The 15,077-nt window shown below is 45.3% G+C and overlaps 1 protein-coding gene across 1 annotated transcript in view; it reads left to right on the top strand.

The window, feature by feature from the left end:
- The first annotated feature begins 1,444 nt into the window (after positions 1 to 1,444).
- Positions 1,445 to 15,077, top strand: part of LOC109882361 (semaphorin-3D) — a 33,884-nt gene continuing 20,251 nt past the window's right edge. Inside the window, exons 1-7 of the mRNA XM_031803201.1 lie at positions 1,445 to 1,577; positions 1,723 to 1,865; positions 5,332 to 5,446; positions 5,772 to 5,841; positions 7,010 to 7,154; positions 9,054 to 9,276; positions 13,669 to 13,757. Of these exons, the coding sequence (XP_031659061.1) occupies positions 1,484 to 1,577; positions 1,723 to 1,865; positions 5,332 to 5,446; positions 5,772 to 5,841; positions 7,010 to 7,154; positions 9,054 to 9,276; positions 13,669 to 13,757 (879 nt within the window). The 5' untranslated portion in view covers positions 1,445 to 1,483. The remainder of the gene's footprint in view (positions 1,578 to 1,722; positions 1,866 to 5,331; positions 5,447 to 5,771; positions 5,842 to 7,009; positions 7,155 to 9,053; positions 9,277 to 13,668; positions 13,758 to 15,077) is intronic.

The raw sequence follows: 15,077 nt of genomic DNA, 5'->3' as shown, positions 1-15,077 counted from the left end.
AATAGTTTCCGAAATAATGAAACCAACCCTAATTACTCTTAGCCTCGTAAACCAGACTGATCGCTGTGTTCAGCCATTTACTTCAGTTATGAAAAATACATTATAAAGATGTAACAGGGATAAACTCAGCAAAAAAAGGAAACGTCCCTTTTTTAGGACCCTGTCTTTCAAAGATAATTCGTCAAAATCTAAATAACTTCACAGATCTTCATTGTAAAGGGTTTAAACACTGTTTCCCATGCTGCTTGTTCAATGAACCATAAACTATTAATGAACATGCACCTGTGGAACAACGGTCGTTAAGACACTAACAGCTTACAGACGGCAGGCAATTAAGGTCACAGTTATGAAAACTTAGGACACTAAGGAGGCCTTTCTACTGACTCTGAAAAACACCAAAAGAAAGATGCACAGGGTCCCTGCTCATCTGCATGAACGTGCCTTAGGCATGCTGCAAGGAGGCATGAGGACTGCAGATGTGGCCTGGGCAATAAATTGCAATGTCCATACTGTGAGACGCCTAAGACAGTGCTACAGGGAGACAGGACGGACAGCTGATCGTCCTCACGGTACATCCGAACATCACACCTGCGGGACAGGTACAGGATGGCAACAACAAATGCAGAGTTACACCTGGAATGCACAATCCCTCCATCAGTGCTCAGACTGTCCGTAATAGGCTGAGAGAGTCTGGACTGAGGGCTTGTAGGCCTGTTGTAAGGTAGGCCCTCACCAAACATCACCGGCAACAACGTTGCCTATGGGCACAAACCCACCGTCGTTGGACCAGACAGGACTGACAAAAAGTGCTCTTCACTGATTGATGAGTCGCGGTTTTGTCTCACCAGGGGTGATGGTCGGATTCGCGCAGGGTATATTGCTTCCTGCAGGCTCATCCTGACATGACCCTCCAGCATGACAATGCCACCAGCCATACTGCTCGCTCTGTGTGTGATTTCCTGATTTCCTGTGTTCTGCCATGATCAGCGAAGAGCCCAGATCTCAATCCCATTGAGCACGTCTGGGACCTGTTGGATCGGAGGGTGAGGGCTAGGGCCATTCCCCCCAGAAATGTCCGGGAACTTGCTGGTGCCTTGGTGGAAGAGTGGGGTAACATCTCACAGCAAAAACTGGCAAATCTGGTGCAGGCCATGAGGAGGAGATGCACTGCAGTACTTAATGCAGCTGGTGGCCACACCAGATACTGACTGTTACTTTTGATTTTGACCCCCCCCCCCTTTGTTCAGGGACACATTATTAAATTTCTGTTAGTCACATGACTGTGAAACTTGTTCAGTTTATGTCTCAGTTGTTGAATCTTGTTATGTTCATACAAATATTTACACATGTTAAGTTTTTTGAAAATAAACACAGTCAGAGGATTTTTTTTTAATGAGTTTATGTATTTGTGATTTCTTACGTCAACCCCTTCCCTATTTCACCTCTAGATGGAGATTTGTATGCTGGGACATCCGTGGATTTCATGGGCACCAACACAGCTATATTCCGTACCTCTGTGCACAGCAGCAAACAACACTATATACGCACTGAGGCCTACCAGGACCACTGGCTCAATGGTGAGACAGCTATATTCCGTACCTCTGTGTACAGCAGCAACCAGCACTATATACACACTGAGAAAGCAAACCTCCAAGACTGCAGTGAGCTAATGAGTAGAAGTTTACGTCCTCATCGTGATATAATTTGTTTCCGTCCACGCAGAGCCAGAGTTTGTGGGTTCCTTCTCTATCCCAGACACACACAGTGTGGACGATGACAAAGTCTATATCTTCTTCAAGGAGACAGCTGTAGAGTCCAGCCAGTGGGACAAGAGGGTTTACAACAGAGTGGCACGCGTCTGCAAGGTGAGGGGGATGATATGACCATATGGAGGACAGATACTGTAGCAACTTTAGCCCAACACCTAACCACCTCACCTTGAGGTTTCAGACCTCTTGTCGTAACAGTGAAGGTGTTGGCTTGACAGTCGCAGGTTTAAGTCCCTGTTGGGACTACTGTACATGTCCCGGATATGGAGAACAGATATATACCGTAGGGAATTTGTCCAACACCTAGCGACCTCATCAAGAGTGTTCAGACCTCTTGGCGTAACGGTTGGGGCTACCCCCCCGAATTCACTACAATATTATCACAAAGGGCTTAACAGAAGATTCTACAGTAATAGATCCTACAGTAACAGCAGAGCCTACAGTAATGGATCCTACAGTAATAGATCCTACAGTAATAGTTCCGACAGTAATAGATCCTACAGTAATAGATCCTACAGTAATAGATCCTACAGTAATAGTTCCGACAGTAATAGATCCTACAGTAATAGATCCTACATTAATATATCCTACAGTAATAGATCCTACATTAATATATCCTACAGTAATAGATCCTACACTAACAGCAGATTCTACAGTAATAGATCCAACAGTAACAGCAGAGCCTACAGTAATATATCCTACAGTAATAGATCCTACAGTAACAGCAGATCCTACAGTAATATATCCTACAGTAATAGATCCTACAGTAACATCAGAGCCTACAGTAATATATCCTACAGTAATAGATCCTACAGTAACAGCAGATCCTACAGTAACAGCAGATCCTACAGTAATAGACCCTACAGTAATAGATCCTACAGTAATATATCCTACAGTAACAGCAGATCCTACAGTATACGTATACTATGTATACGAAATGCTTCAGTCTGGTTTTAGACCCCATCATAGCACTGAGACGGCACTTGTGAAGGTGGTAAATGACATTTTAATGGCATCGGACCGAGGCTCTGCATCTGTCCTCGTGCTCCTAGACCTTAGTGCTGCTTTTGATACCATCGATCACCACATTCTTTTGGAGAGATTGGAAACCCAAATTGGTCTACACGGACATGTTCTGGCCTGGTTTAGATCTTATCTGTCGGAAAGATATCAGTTTGTCTCTGTGAATGGTTTGTCCTCTGACAAATCAACTGTAAATTTCGGTGTTCCTCAAGGTTCCGTTTTAGGACCACTATTGTTTTCACTATATATTTTACCTCTTGGGGATGTTATTCGAAAACATAATGTAAACTTTCACTGCTATGCGGATGACACACAGCTGTACATTTCAATGAAACATGGTGAAGCCCCAAAATTGCCCTCGCTAGAAGCATGTGTTTCAGACATAAGGAAGTGGATGGCTGCAAACTTTCTACTATTAAACTCGGACAAAACAGAGATGCTTGTTCTAGGTCCCAAGAAACAAAGAGATCTTCTGTTGAATCTGACAATTAATCTTAATGGTTGTACAGTCGTCTCAAATAAAACTGTGAAGGACCTCGGCGTTACTCTGGACCCTGATCTCTCTTTTGAAGAACATATCAAGACCATTTCGAGGACAGCTTTTTTCCATCTACGTAACATTGCAAAAATCAGAAACTTTCTGTCCAAAAATGATGCAGAAAAATTAATCCATGCTTTTGTCACTTCTAGGTTAGACTACTGCAATGCTCTATTTTCCGGCTACCCGGATAAAGCACTAAATAAACTTCAGTTAGTGCTAAATACGGCTGCTAGAATCATGACTAGAACCAAAAAATTTGATCATATTACTCCAGTGCTAGCCTCTCTACACTGGCTTCCTGTCAAAGCAAGGGCTGATTTCAAGGTTTTACTGCTAACCTACAAAGCATTACATGGGCTTGCTCCTACCTATCTCTCTGATTTGGTCCTGCCGTACATACCTATACGTACGCTACGGTCACAAGACGCAGGCCTCCTAATTGTCCCTAGAATTTCTAAGCAAACAGCTGGAGGCAGGGCTTTCTCCTATAGAGCTCCATTTTTATGGAACGGTCTGCCTACCCATGTCAGAGACGCAAACTCGGTCTCAACCTTTAAGTCTTTACTGAAGACTCATCTCTTCAGTGGGTCATATGATTGAGTGTAGTCTGGCCCAGGAGTGGGAAGGTGAACGGAAAGGCTCTGGAGCAACGAACCGCCCTTGCTGTCTCTGCCTGGCCGGTTCCCCTCTTTCCACTGGGATTCTCTGCCTCTAACCCTATTACAGGGGCTGAGTCACTGGCTTGCTGGGGCTCTCTCATGCCGTCCCTGGAGGGGGTGCGTCACCTGAGTGGGTTGATTCACTGTTGTGGTCATCCTGTCTGGGTTGGCGCCCCCCCCCCCCCTTGGGTTGTGCCGTGGCGGAGATCTTTGTGGGCTATACTCAGCCTTGTCTCAGGATGGTAAGTTGGTGGTTGAAGATATCCCTCTAGTGGTGTGGGGGCTGTGCTTTGGCAAAGTGGGTGGGGTTATATCCTTCCTGTTTGGCCCTGTCCGGGGGTGTCCTCAGATGGGGCCACAGTGTCTCCTGACCCCTCCTGTCTCAGCCTCCAGTATTTATGCTGCAGTAGTTTATGTGTCGGGGGGCTGGGGTCAGTTTGTTATATCTGGAGTACTTCTCCTGTCCTATTCGGTGTCCTGTGTGAATCTAAGTGTGCGTTCTCTAATTCTCTCCTTCTCTCTTTCTTTCTCTCTCTCGGAGGACCTGAGCCCTAGGACCATGCCCCAGGACTACCTGACATGATGACTCCTTGCTGTCCCCAGTCCACCTGGCCATGCTGCTGTTCCAGTTTCAACTGACCTGAGCCCTAGGACCATGCCCCAGGACTACCTGACATGATGACTCCTTGCTGTCCCCAGTCTACCTGGCCATGCTGCTGCTCCAGTTTCAACTTCCACCTGACTGTGCTGCTGCTCTAGTTTCAACTGTTCTGCCTTATTATTATTCGACCATGCTGGTCATTTATGAACATTGAACATCTTGACCATGTTCTGTTATAATCTCCACCCGGCACAGCCAGAAGAGGACTGGCCACCCCACATAGCCTGGTTCCTCTCTAGGTTTCTTCCTAGGTATTGGCCTTTCTAGGGAGTTTTTCCTAGCCACCGTGCTTCTACACCTGCATTGCTTGCTGTTTGGGGTTTTAGGCTGGGTTTCTGTACAGCACTTTGAGATATCAGCTGATGTACGAAGGGCTATATAAATAAATTTGATTTGATTTGATTTGATTTGATTAATAGATTCTACAGTAACAGCAGAGCCTACAGTGATATATCCTACAGTAATAGATCCTACAGTAACAGCAGATCCTACAGTAATAGATCCTACAGTAATAGATCCTACAGTAACAGCAGATCCTACAGTAACAGCAGATTCTACAGTAACAGCAGAGCCTACAGTGACTGATTTGACTGATATTAGTGAGACTAAAAGCACCTAATTGAAAGTGATGTAGATGTTGGTTTCATGTCCGATCTCCTCCTCTGTATCTCCCGTTAGAATGACGTTGGAGGGAAGAGGAGTCTGATTAACCGTTGGAGTACGTTCCTCAAGGCCCGTCTGGTGTGTTCTGTACCAGGACCAGCTGGACTGGACACACAATTTGACGAACTAGGTATGTTTTTAATTTACACACTGCCCGGCTGAGTTGATGTTTAATGTACCAACAAATTAGTGCACTCTGTTAGGCTGCACGGTTTCACTTTCTAATTTTGATTGCCAACATTTCAGTATAATTACCCATGACTACTGGTACCATAACCTTGAAAGGAGTATACATCGTTATGTTTGCCTAATAAGGTCTCAGTTTTTTCCATGATCTCTGTTTCCATGATCTCTGTTTCGACGATCTCAGTTTCGACGATCTCGGTTTCGACGATCTCCGTTTCGACGATCTCCGTTTCAATGATTTCTGTTTCACCACTGTGTGTGTGTTTCAGAGGACGTCTTCATGCTGGAGACCAAAGACTCCCAGAACCCCATCATCTATGGAGTGTTTTCCACCTCCAGGTGAGTTTGGGCTTTTAAACCCAACAAAACACGACGAGATTATGATTCAAAATTACAGAGTATGGTTGAATTAGACAAATGTGTTAAATGATTCAATAACTGAATATTTGGTCTGAGTAGAAAAGTACACTCAGAACCAGCTTTTCATCTTCTCGGTGAGAAACACCAGAAAAGATAATGGAAAGTTGAGAGGATGTTAAATGGATGTTTTCCTCTTCCTACACTCCCACCACCAGTATGTGCACACACCTTCCCAGTGCTGCAGTGACCCCCAGGGGTCAGGGGTTATACAGGGGTCAGGGTTGTAGAGACTTGGCTGGTTGTGATATTGTAACCCGCCAGATCCACGTTAACACTCACTTCCCTTCTCCACCCTCCACCCTCCTCTCTCTTTTTCTTCTCCACCCTCCTCTCTCTCTCTACTCCACCCTCCTCTCTCTCTCTACTCCACCCTCCTCTCTCTCTCTACTCCACCCTCCTCTCTCCTCTCCATCTCTTCTCCACCCTCCTCTCTCCTCTCTTCTCCACCCTCCTCTCTTTCTCTACTCCACCCTCATCTCTCCTCTCTGTCTCTTCTCCACCCTCCTCTCTCCTCTCTGTCTCTTCTCCACCCTCCTCTCTCTCTCTACTCCACCCTCCTCTCTCCTCTCTGTCTCTTCTCCACCCTCCTCTCTCCTCTCTCCTCTCTGTCTCTTCTCCACCCTCCTCTCTCTCTCTACTCCACCCTCCTCTCTCCTCTCTTCTCCACCCTCCTCTCTCTGTCTCTTCTCCACCCTCCTCTCTCTCTCTTCTCCACCCTCCTCTCTCTCTCTACTCCACCCTCCTCTCTCCTCTCTTCTCCACCCTCCTCTCTCTCTCTACTCCACCCTCCTCTCTCCTCTCTGTCTCTTCTCCACCCCCCTCTCTCCTCTCTGTCTCTTCTCCACCCTCCTCTCTCCTCTCTTCTCCACCCTCCTCTCTCCTCTCTGTCTCTTCTCCACCCCCCTCTCTCCTCTCTGTCTCTTCTCCACCCTCCTCTCTCTCTCTACTCCACCCTCCTCTCTCTCTCTACTCCACCCTCCTCTCTCTCTCTTCTCCACCCTCCTCTCTCCTCTCTTCTCCACCCTCCTCTCCTTCCTCTCTACTCTCTCTCTTCCCTCCCCCCCTCTCTCTCTCTTCTCTTCCTTAGTTCTGTATTCAGAGGGTCAGCAGTGTGTGTCTACTCCATGGCCTCTATCAGGGCAGCCTTCAACGGTCCGTTCGCCCACAAGGAAGGGCCCGACTACCGCTGGGTGGAGTACAAGGGGAGGATCCCATATCCACGACCTGGCACTGTGAGTTCTCAGTAGGGACTGTCTGAGGGTTTGTTTAAGGAAGTGACAGACAGACGGACGGACGGACGAATAGATAGATAGGGAAGCAGTGTCAAACAGACAGGAAGACAGACAGACAGACAGACAGGCAGAAAGTCCTGTGTGGCTCAGTTGGTAGAGTATGGCGTTTGCAACAGCAGGATCATGGATTTGATTCTCACTGGTGTCACCAAACATGTATGCACCTAAGTTGTTTTGAATAAAAAATGTAAACAGCTTATGTACAGTATTTATTAAAAAAGATAAACAGACAGATTGCTAGCCAGGCAGTCAGACAGACAGACAGACAGACAGACAGGCAGACAGACAGGCAGACAGACAGACAGACAGGCAGACAGACAGACAGACAGACAGACAGACAGACAGACAGACAGACAGACAGACAGACAGACAGACAGACAGACAGACAGACAGACAGACAGACAGACAGACAGACAGACAGACAGACAGGCAGGCAGGCAGGCAGGCAGAGAGTCAGACAGGCAGACAGTCAGACAGACAGACAGGCAGTCAGACAGACAGTCAGACAGACAGTCAGACAGTCAGACAGTCAGACAGACAGACAGGCAGACAGACAGGCAGACAGGCAGACAGATTGCTAGACAGACAGACAGTCAGACAGACAGACAGACAGACAGACAGACAGACAGACAGACAGACAGACAGACAGACAGACAGACAGACAGACAGACAGGCAGACAGATTGCTAGCCAGGCAGACAGACAGACAGACAGACAGTCAGACAGACAGACAGACAGACAGACAGACAGACAGACAGACAGACAGACAGACAGACAGACAGACAGACAGACAGACAGACAGACAGACAGACAGGCAGACAGTCAGACAGACAGACAGACAGACAGCGTGTTGATTTAAATAAGATGATAGAGCTGTTGGGAGCTAACTGCTGGCTGGTTGTCGTAACACCTCGGCTATGAGTCCTCCTGGGAAAGCTGTACCTTGTCAGCCAAAGACTTCAGGGGAATGTTTACTATGTTTTAGTGCTCTGTCTGAAGTGGCATGCTGAACCCCCCCCCCCTCCCCCCCGTTAGAGAACACTACAGGCAGGGGAGCGGCTCCTTGAATGTGCTAGATTACCACACACACGTATAGCTCCTTGAATGTGGTTGTCGTTAGGGTCAGGGATGTCAGTGTTTTGTGGTTACATGATTAAAACTGAAGTGAAACCCGGTTTAGTTAAAACCCCTGATTAGAGTCACTGAACAGCTTCACATCGTCTGGTTTAGCTACAACCCCTGATTAGAGTCACTGAACAGCTTCACATCGTCAGGTTTAGTTACAACCCCTGATTAGAGTCACTGAACAGCTTCACATCGTCTGGTTTAGCTACAACCCCTGATTAGAGTCACTGAACAGCTTCACATCATCTGGTTTAGTTACAACCCCTGATTAGAGTCACTGAACAGCTTCACATCATCTGGTTTAGTTACAACCCCTGATTAGAGTCACTGAACAGCTTCACATCGTCAGGTTTAGTTACAACCCCTGATTAGAGTCACTGAACAGCATCACATCGTCTGGTTTGGCTACAACCCCTGATTAGAGTCACTGAACAGCTTCACAGGTAGTTTTGCGAACCAATGCTAATGTTTGTCTATGGAGATTGCATGGCTGTGTGCTCGATTTCTATACTACCTGTCAGCAACGGGTGTTGCTGAAACAGCCGAATCCACAAATTTGAAGGCGTGTCCACATATTTTTGTATACATAGTGTATCATTAACTACAAAGTTTTAAAAAATGGATGTAGAAACTGCAATTTGCCCCTTTAATAAATGATATCACATGGTCTAAATAAAATAACAACTTGATGTGTTCTGTATATCCTCCTCCCCAGTGTCCCAGTGTGACCTACGACCCCCTCCACAAGTCTACCCGTGACTTCCCTGATGACGTAGTGAGTTTCATGAGGGGTCATCATCTGATGTGGGAACCCATCCTACCAGTCACCCGTCGCCCGGTCTTTACCCTGGTCAACGTATCCTACACTCTGAGAAAGTTAGTGGTGGATAGGGTGGACGCTGCGGATGGACAGTATGATGTACTGCACCTGGGCACAGGTAAGAGAGTAAACCGAATAGTATATAGTATGAGGCTATCAGTAAGATAATGTCATAATTATAGTATATTATAGTATACTATAGTATATACAGCTATCAGTAAGATAATGTAATAATTATAGTATATACAGCTATCAGTAAGATAATGTAATAATTATAGTGTATATATATATATATATATATCAGTAAGATAATGTAATAATTATAGTGTGTATATATATATCAGTGAGATAATGCAATAATGATAGTATATACAGCTATCAGTAAGATAATGTAATAATTATAGTATATACAGCTATCAGTAAGATAATGTAATAATTATAGTATATACAGCTATCAGTAAGATAATGTAATAATTATAGTGTATATATATATATATCAGTGAGATAATGCAATAATGATAGTATATACAGCCATCAGTGAGATAATGTAATAATACTATCAGTAAGATAATGTAATAAGTATAGTATATAGAGCTATCAGTAAGATAATGTAATACTTATAGTATATATATATACAGTGGGGCAAAAAAGTATTTAGTCAGCCACCAATTGTGCAAGTTCTCCCACTTAAAAAGATGAGAGAGGCCTGTAATTTTCATCATAGGTACACTTCAACTATGACAGACAAAATTAGAAAGAAAAATCAAGAAAATCACATTGTAGGATTTTTTATGAATTTATTATTGTCTAATTACAGTATGATGTCCTCTATCTAGGAACAGGTACCAGATACCATTACAGTATGATGTCCTCTATCTAGGAACAGATACCAGGTACCATTACAGTATGATGTCCTCTATCTAGGAACAGATACCAGGTACCATTACAGTATGATGTCCTCTATCTAGGAACAGGTACCATTACAGTATGATGTCCTCTATCTAGGAACAGGTACCATTACAGTATGATGTCCTCTATCTAGGAACAGATACCAGATACCATTACAGTATGATGTCCTCTATCTAGGAACAGGAACCAGATACCATTACAGTATGATGTCCTCTATCTAGGAACAGATACCATTACAGTATGATGTCCTCTATCTAGGAACAGGTACCAGATACCATTACAGTATGATGTCCTCTATCTAGGAACAGATACCAGATACCATTACAGTATGATGTCCTCTATCTAGGAACAGATACCAGATACCATTACAGTATGATGTCCTCTATCTAGGAACAGATACCATTACAGTATGATGTCCTCTATCTAGGAACAGATACCATTACAGTATGATGTCCTCTATCTAGGAACAGGTACCATTACAGTATGATGTCCTCTATCTAGGAACAGGTACCATTACAGTATGATGTCCTCTATCTAGGAACAGGTACCATTACAGTATGATGTCCTCTATCTAGGAACAGGTACCATTACAGTATGATGTCCTCTATCTAGGAACAGGTACCATTACAGTATGATGTCCTCTATCTAGGAACAGGTACCATTACAGTATGATGTCCTCTATCTAGGAACGGGTACCATTACAGTATGATGTCCTCTATCTAGGAACAGGTACCATTACAGTATGATGTCCTCTATCTAGGAACAGGTACCAGATACCATTACAGTATGATGTCCTCTATCTAGGAACAGGTACCATTACAGTATGATGTCCTCTATCTAGGAACAGATACCAGATACCATTACAGTATGATGTCCTCTATCTAGGAACAGGTACCAGATACCATTACAGTATGATGTCCTCTATCTAGGAACAGGTACCAGATACCATTACAGTATGATGTCCTCTATCTAGGAACAGGTACCATTACAGTATGATGTCCTCTATCTAGAAACAGGTACCAGATACCATTACAGTATGATGTCCTCTATCTTGGAACACATACCAACGTGTAAGAGAATGTCTTGTTGAGTTGTTCATGGGTTGCCTTGACACCTAACAACACAACTTCACGACAAGAGAGACTCAGACTCTTCAGGCTACATTATACCGCAGTTACTCGGTATCCCTGTTACTGGGTAACCCTGGATCAGCCAGAGTCACTGGTAATAAAGAGTAAGAGGAATCTAATGAAAAAGCTATTAAAAAGACCGTGCTGTGTAATAGTTGGAGGAATCTATTGAGAAACCTATCAAACAGCCCTTATGCAGTAGGAGAAATCTAGTAAGGATTTATAGAGGCACCCTGAGGGGCACGAGTAGCTGTTATACTGTCTCACACACACACACACACACACACACACACACACACACACACACACACACACACACACACTGTCTGCAGTTTAAGTCGGAAGTTTACATACACTTAGGTTGGAGTCATTAAAACTCATTTTTTAACCACTCCACAAATGTCTTGTTAACAAACTATAGTTTTGGCAAGTCAGTTAGGACATCTACTTTGTGCCTGACACAAATTATTTTTCCAACAATTGTTTACAGATTATTTCACTTATAATTCACTGTATCACAATTCCAGTGGGTCAGAAGTTTACATACACTATGTTGACTGTGCCTTTAAACAGCTTGGTAAATTCCAGAAAATGATGTCATGGCTTTAGAAGCTTCTGATAGGCTAATTGACATCATTTGAGTCAATTGGAGGTGTACCTGTAGATGTATTTCAAGGCCTACCTTCAAACTCAGTGCCTCTTTGTTTGACATCATGTGATACAGTGAATTATAAGTGAAATAATCTGCCTGTAAACAATTGTTGGAAAAATGACTTGTGTCGTGCACAAAGTAGATGATGTAACGGACTTGACAAAACTATAGTTTGTTCACAAGAAATGTGTGGAGTGGTTTAAAAACAAGTTTAAATGGCTCCAACCTAAGTGTATGTAAACTTCCAGAAGTTTACATAGACTTTATTCAAATACATTTAAACTCAGTGTTTCACAATTCCTGACATTTAATCCTAGTAAAAATTCCCTGTCTTAGGTCAGTTAAGATCACCACTTTATTTTAAGAATGTGAAATGTCAGAATTTGTGGAGTGGTTGAAAAACAAGTTTTAATGACTCCAATCTAAGTGTATGTAAACTTCCGACTTCAACTGTATATATAATACCCTGACACTGCCAGGCCTCTTCACCCAGGCTTGGTTGCCTCTAAGAGCACATAGCTATGTCCTCAGCACAGAGTAGAGAGAAATGTGTTTGCCGAGGGGTGTCGGTCTTAAAATGATTCACTTCATAAGGGTAGAGTTCAAGGGGCAAGCGCACTCTCACACACACACACACACACACACACACACACACACACACACACACACACACACACACACACACACACACACACACACACACACACACACACACACACACACACACACATAAATGACTGGAAGGGTTGGCTCTTCTTGATAATGTCAGGATGGTCCCAGACCCTGGGAATGACCTCTAATCTAAGGTTACCCTCTGAGGTGATATATTCTCACTCAATAAATAAATCACACACTATCCCTGTCAATGAGATTAGGTTTGGGTCAACACGCGTAACATATCTAGTTCAACTTGAAGAAGCACACACACACACACACACACACACACACACACACACACACACACACACACACACACACACACACACACACACACACACACACACACACATGCATGCAAAAGAGGGGACTGTGAAGCATCGCAAACATAGGCAAAATAAACATGAACACAAACACCACAATAACAAACACACTATACACACATGTACACATGGATGTTGTTTTGTAGATATGTGGTAGCAGAGTAGTGGCCTGAGGGCACAACACTTAATGTGTTGTGAAATCTGTTGTGAATGTAATGTAATGTTTTTAAAATTATCATAAACTTCCTTAATTTTGTTGGACACCAGGAAGAGTATCTGCTGCCTTGGCAGGAAGCTAGTATGTAACAATGACACCACAGCATCGATCAATGCATGAAGCACACAGCCAGGAATGGTGGTTGGTTGGTGTGACCTTGGGACTTTTAACTCACCGTTCCATTAAGATCACCAGCTGTATATTAGAGACATCAACTGCAATCGATTGTTATTACCTATGTGGGAATGTATCACTCGGCAACTCTCTCCATTCCCCCCTCCCCTCTCTCCATTCCACCCCCCCCTCTCTCCATTCCCCCCCCCCCTCTCTCCATTCCCCCCTCCCCTCTCTCCATCCCCCCCCCCTCTCTCCATTCCCCCCCTCCCCTCTCTCCATTCCCCCCCTCCCCTCTCTCCATTCCCCCCTCCCCTCTCTCCATTCCCCCCCTCCCCTCTCTCCATTCCCCCCCTCCCCTCTCTCCATTCCCCCCTCCCCTCTCTCCATTCCCCCCTCCCCTCTCTCCATTCCCACCATCCCCTCTCTCCATTCCCCCCCTCCCCTCTCTCCATTCCCCCCCTCCCCTCTCTCCATTCCCCCCCTCCCCTTACTCCCTGCTCATTAGATGATGGCCAGGTGCTGAAAGTGGTGTCTATTCCTAAAGAGAACAGGGAACCTGAGGAGATCATTCTGGAGCAGCTGACTGTGTTTCAGGTGAGAAGGGGCCTGCTTCAGCTTCACCATTTCGTCTTCTCTTAAAGTGTCCTACTACCGAGTCAAGTGTTTTAGCTTCAGGAGCAATGGGAACTTCATCTGAATGGGGCCCAGTGTAGAAACGTTTATACCCAACGGCCTATATACTGTATACCCGCCTGTCTGCCATACCATCTGTTGACCCGCCTGTCTGCCATACCATCTGTTGACCTGCCTGTCTGCCATACCATCTGTTGACCTGCCTGTCTGCCTTACCATCTGTTGACCCGCCTGTCTGCCATACCATCTGTATACCCGCCTGTCTGCCATACCATCTGTTGACCCGCCTGTCTGCCATACCATCTGTATACCCGCCTGTCTGCCTTACCATCTGTTGACCCGCCTGTCTGCCATACCATCTGTTGACCCGCCTGTCTGCCATACCATCTGTTGACCCGCCTGTCTGCCATACCATCTGTATACCCGCCTGTCTGCCTTACCATCTGTTGACCCGCCTGTCTGCCAGACCATCTGTATACCCGCCTGTCTGCCATACCATCTGTTGACCCGCCTGTCTGCCATACCATCTGTATACCCGCCTGTCTGCCATACCATCTGTTGACCCGCCTGTCTGCCATACCATCGGTTGACCCGCCTGTCTGCCATACCATCTGTTGACCCGCCTGTCTGCCATACCATCTGTATACTCGCCTGTCTGCCTTACCATCTGTTGACCCGCCTGTCAGCCATACCATCTGTTGACCCGCCTGTCTGCCATATCATCTGTTGACCTGTATGTCTGCTATACCATATGTTGACCCGCCTGTCTGCCATACCATCTGTTGACCCGCATGTCTGCCATACCATCTGTTGACCCGCCTGTCTGCCATACCATCTGTTGACCTGTCTGTCTGCCATACCATCTGTATACCCGCCTGTCTGCCATACCATCTGTATACCCGCCTGTCTGCCCTACCATCTGTATACCCGCCTGTCTGCCATACCATCTGTTGACCCGCCATATACCATATAGCTCACAGACGCAAGCGTAATAAAGAGGTCAGTGTGTGTGCCCGTGTGTGTGTGTGTGTGTGTGTGTGTGTGTGTGTGTGTGTGTGTGTGTGTGTGTGTGTGTGTGTGTGTGTGTGTGTGTGTGTGTGTGTGTGTGTGTGTGTGTGTGTGTGTGTGTGTGTGTGTGCATACGTGTGTGCGTATCTGAGTGGCCTGGGCCTGGTAGAAAGTTAGCTAGGACAGTTAGTGTGGAATGTCACGAGACAAATGGTAGCAAGGTAATCATCTCATCACTTGGACTGTCTGGGACCATTGACTCACAATGTTACC

The sequence above is a fragment of the Oncorhynchus kisutch genome, linkage group LG1, assembly GCF_002021735.2.
Source record: "Oncorhynchus kisutch isolate 150728-3 linkage group LG1, Okis_V2, whole genome shotgun sequence".
In the NCBI taxonomy this organism is placed as follows: Eukaryota; Metazoa; Chordata; class Actinopteri; order Salmoniformes; family Salmonidae; genus Oncorhynchus; species Oncorhynchus kisutch.
This window is presented reverse-complemented; position numbering and strand designations above follow the sequence as displayed.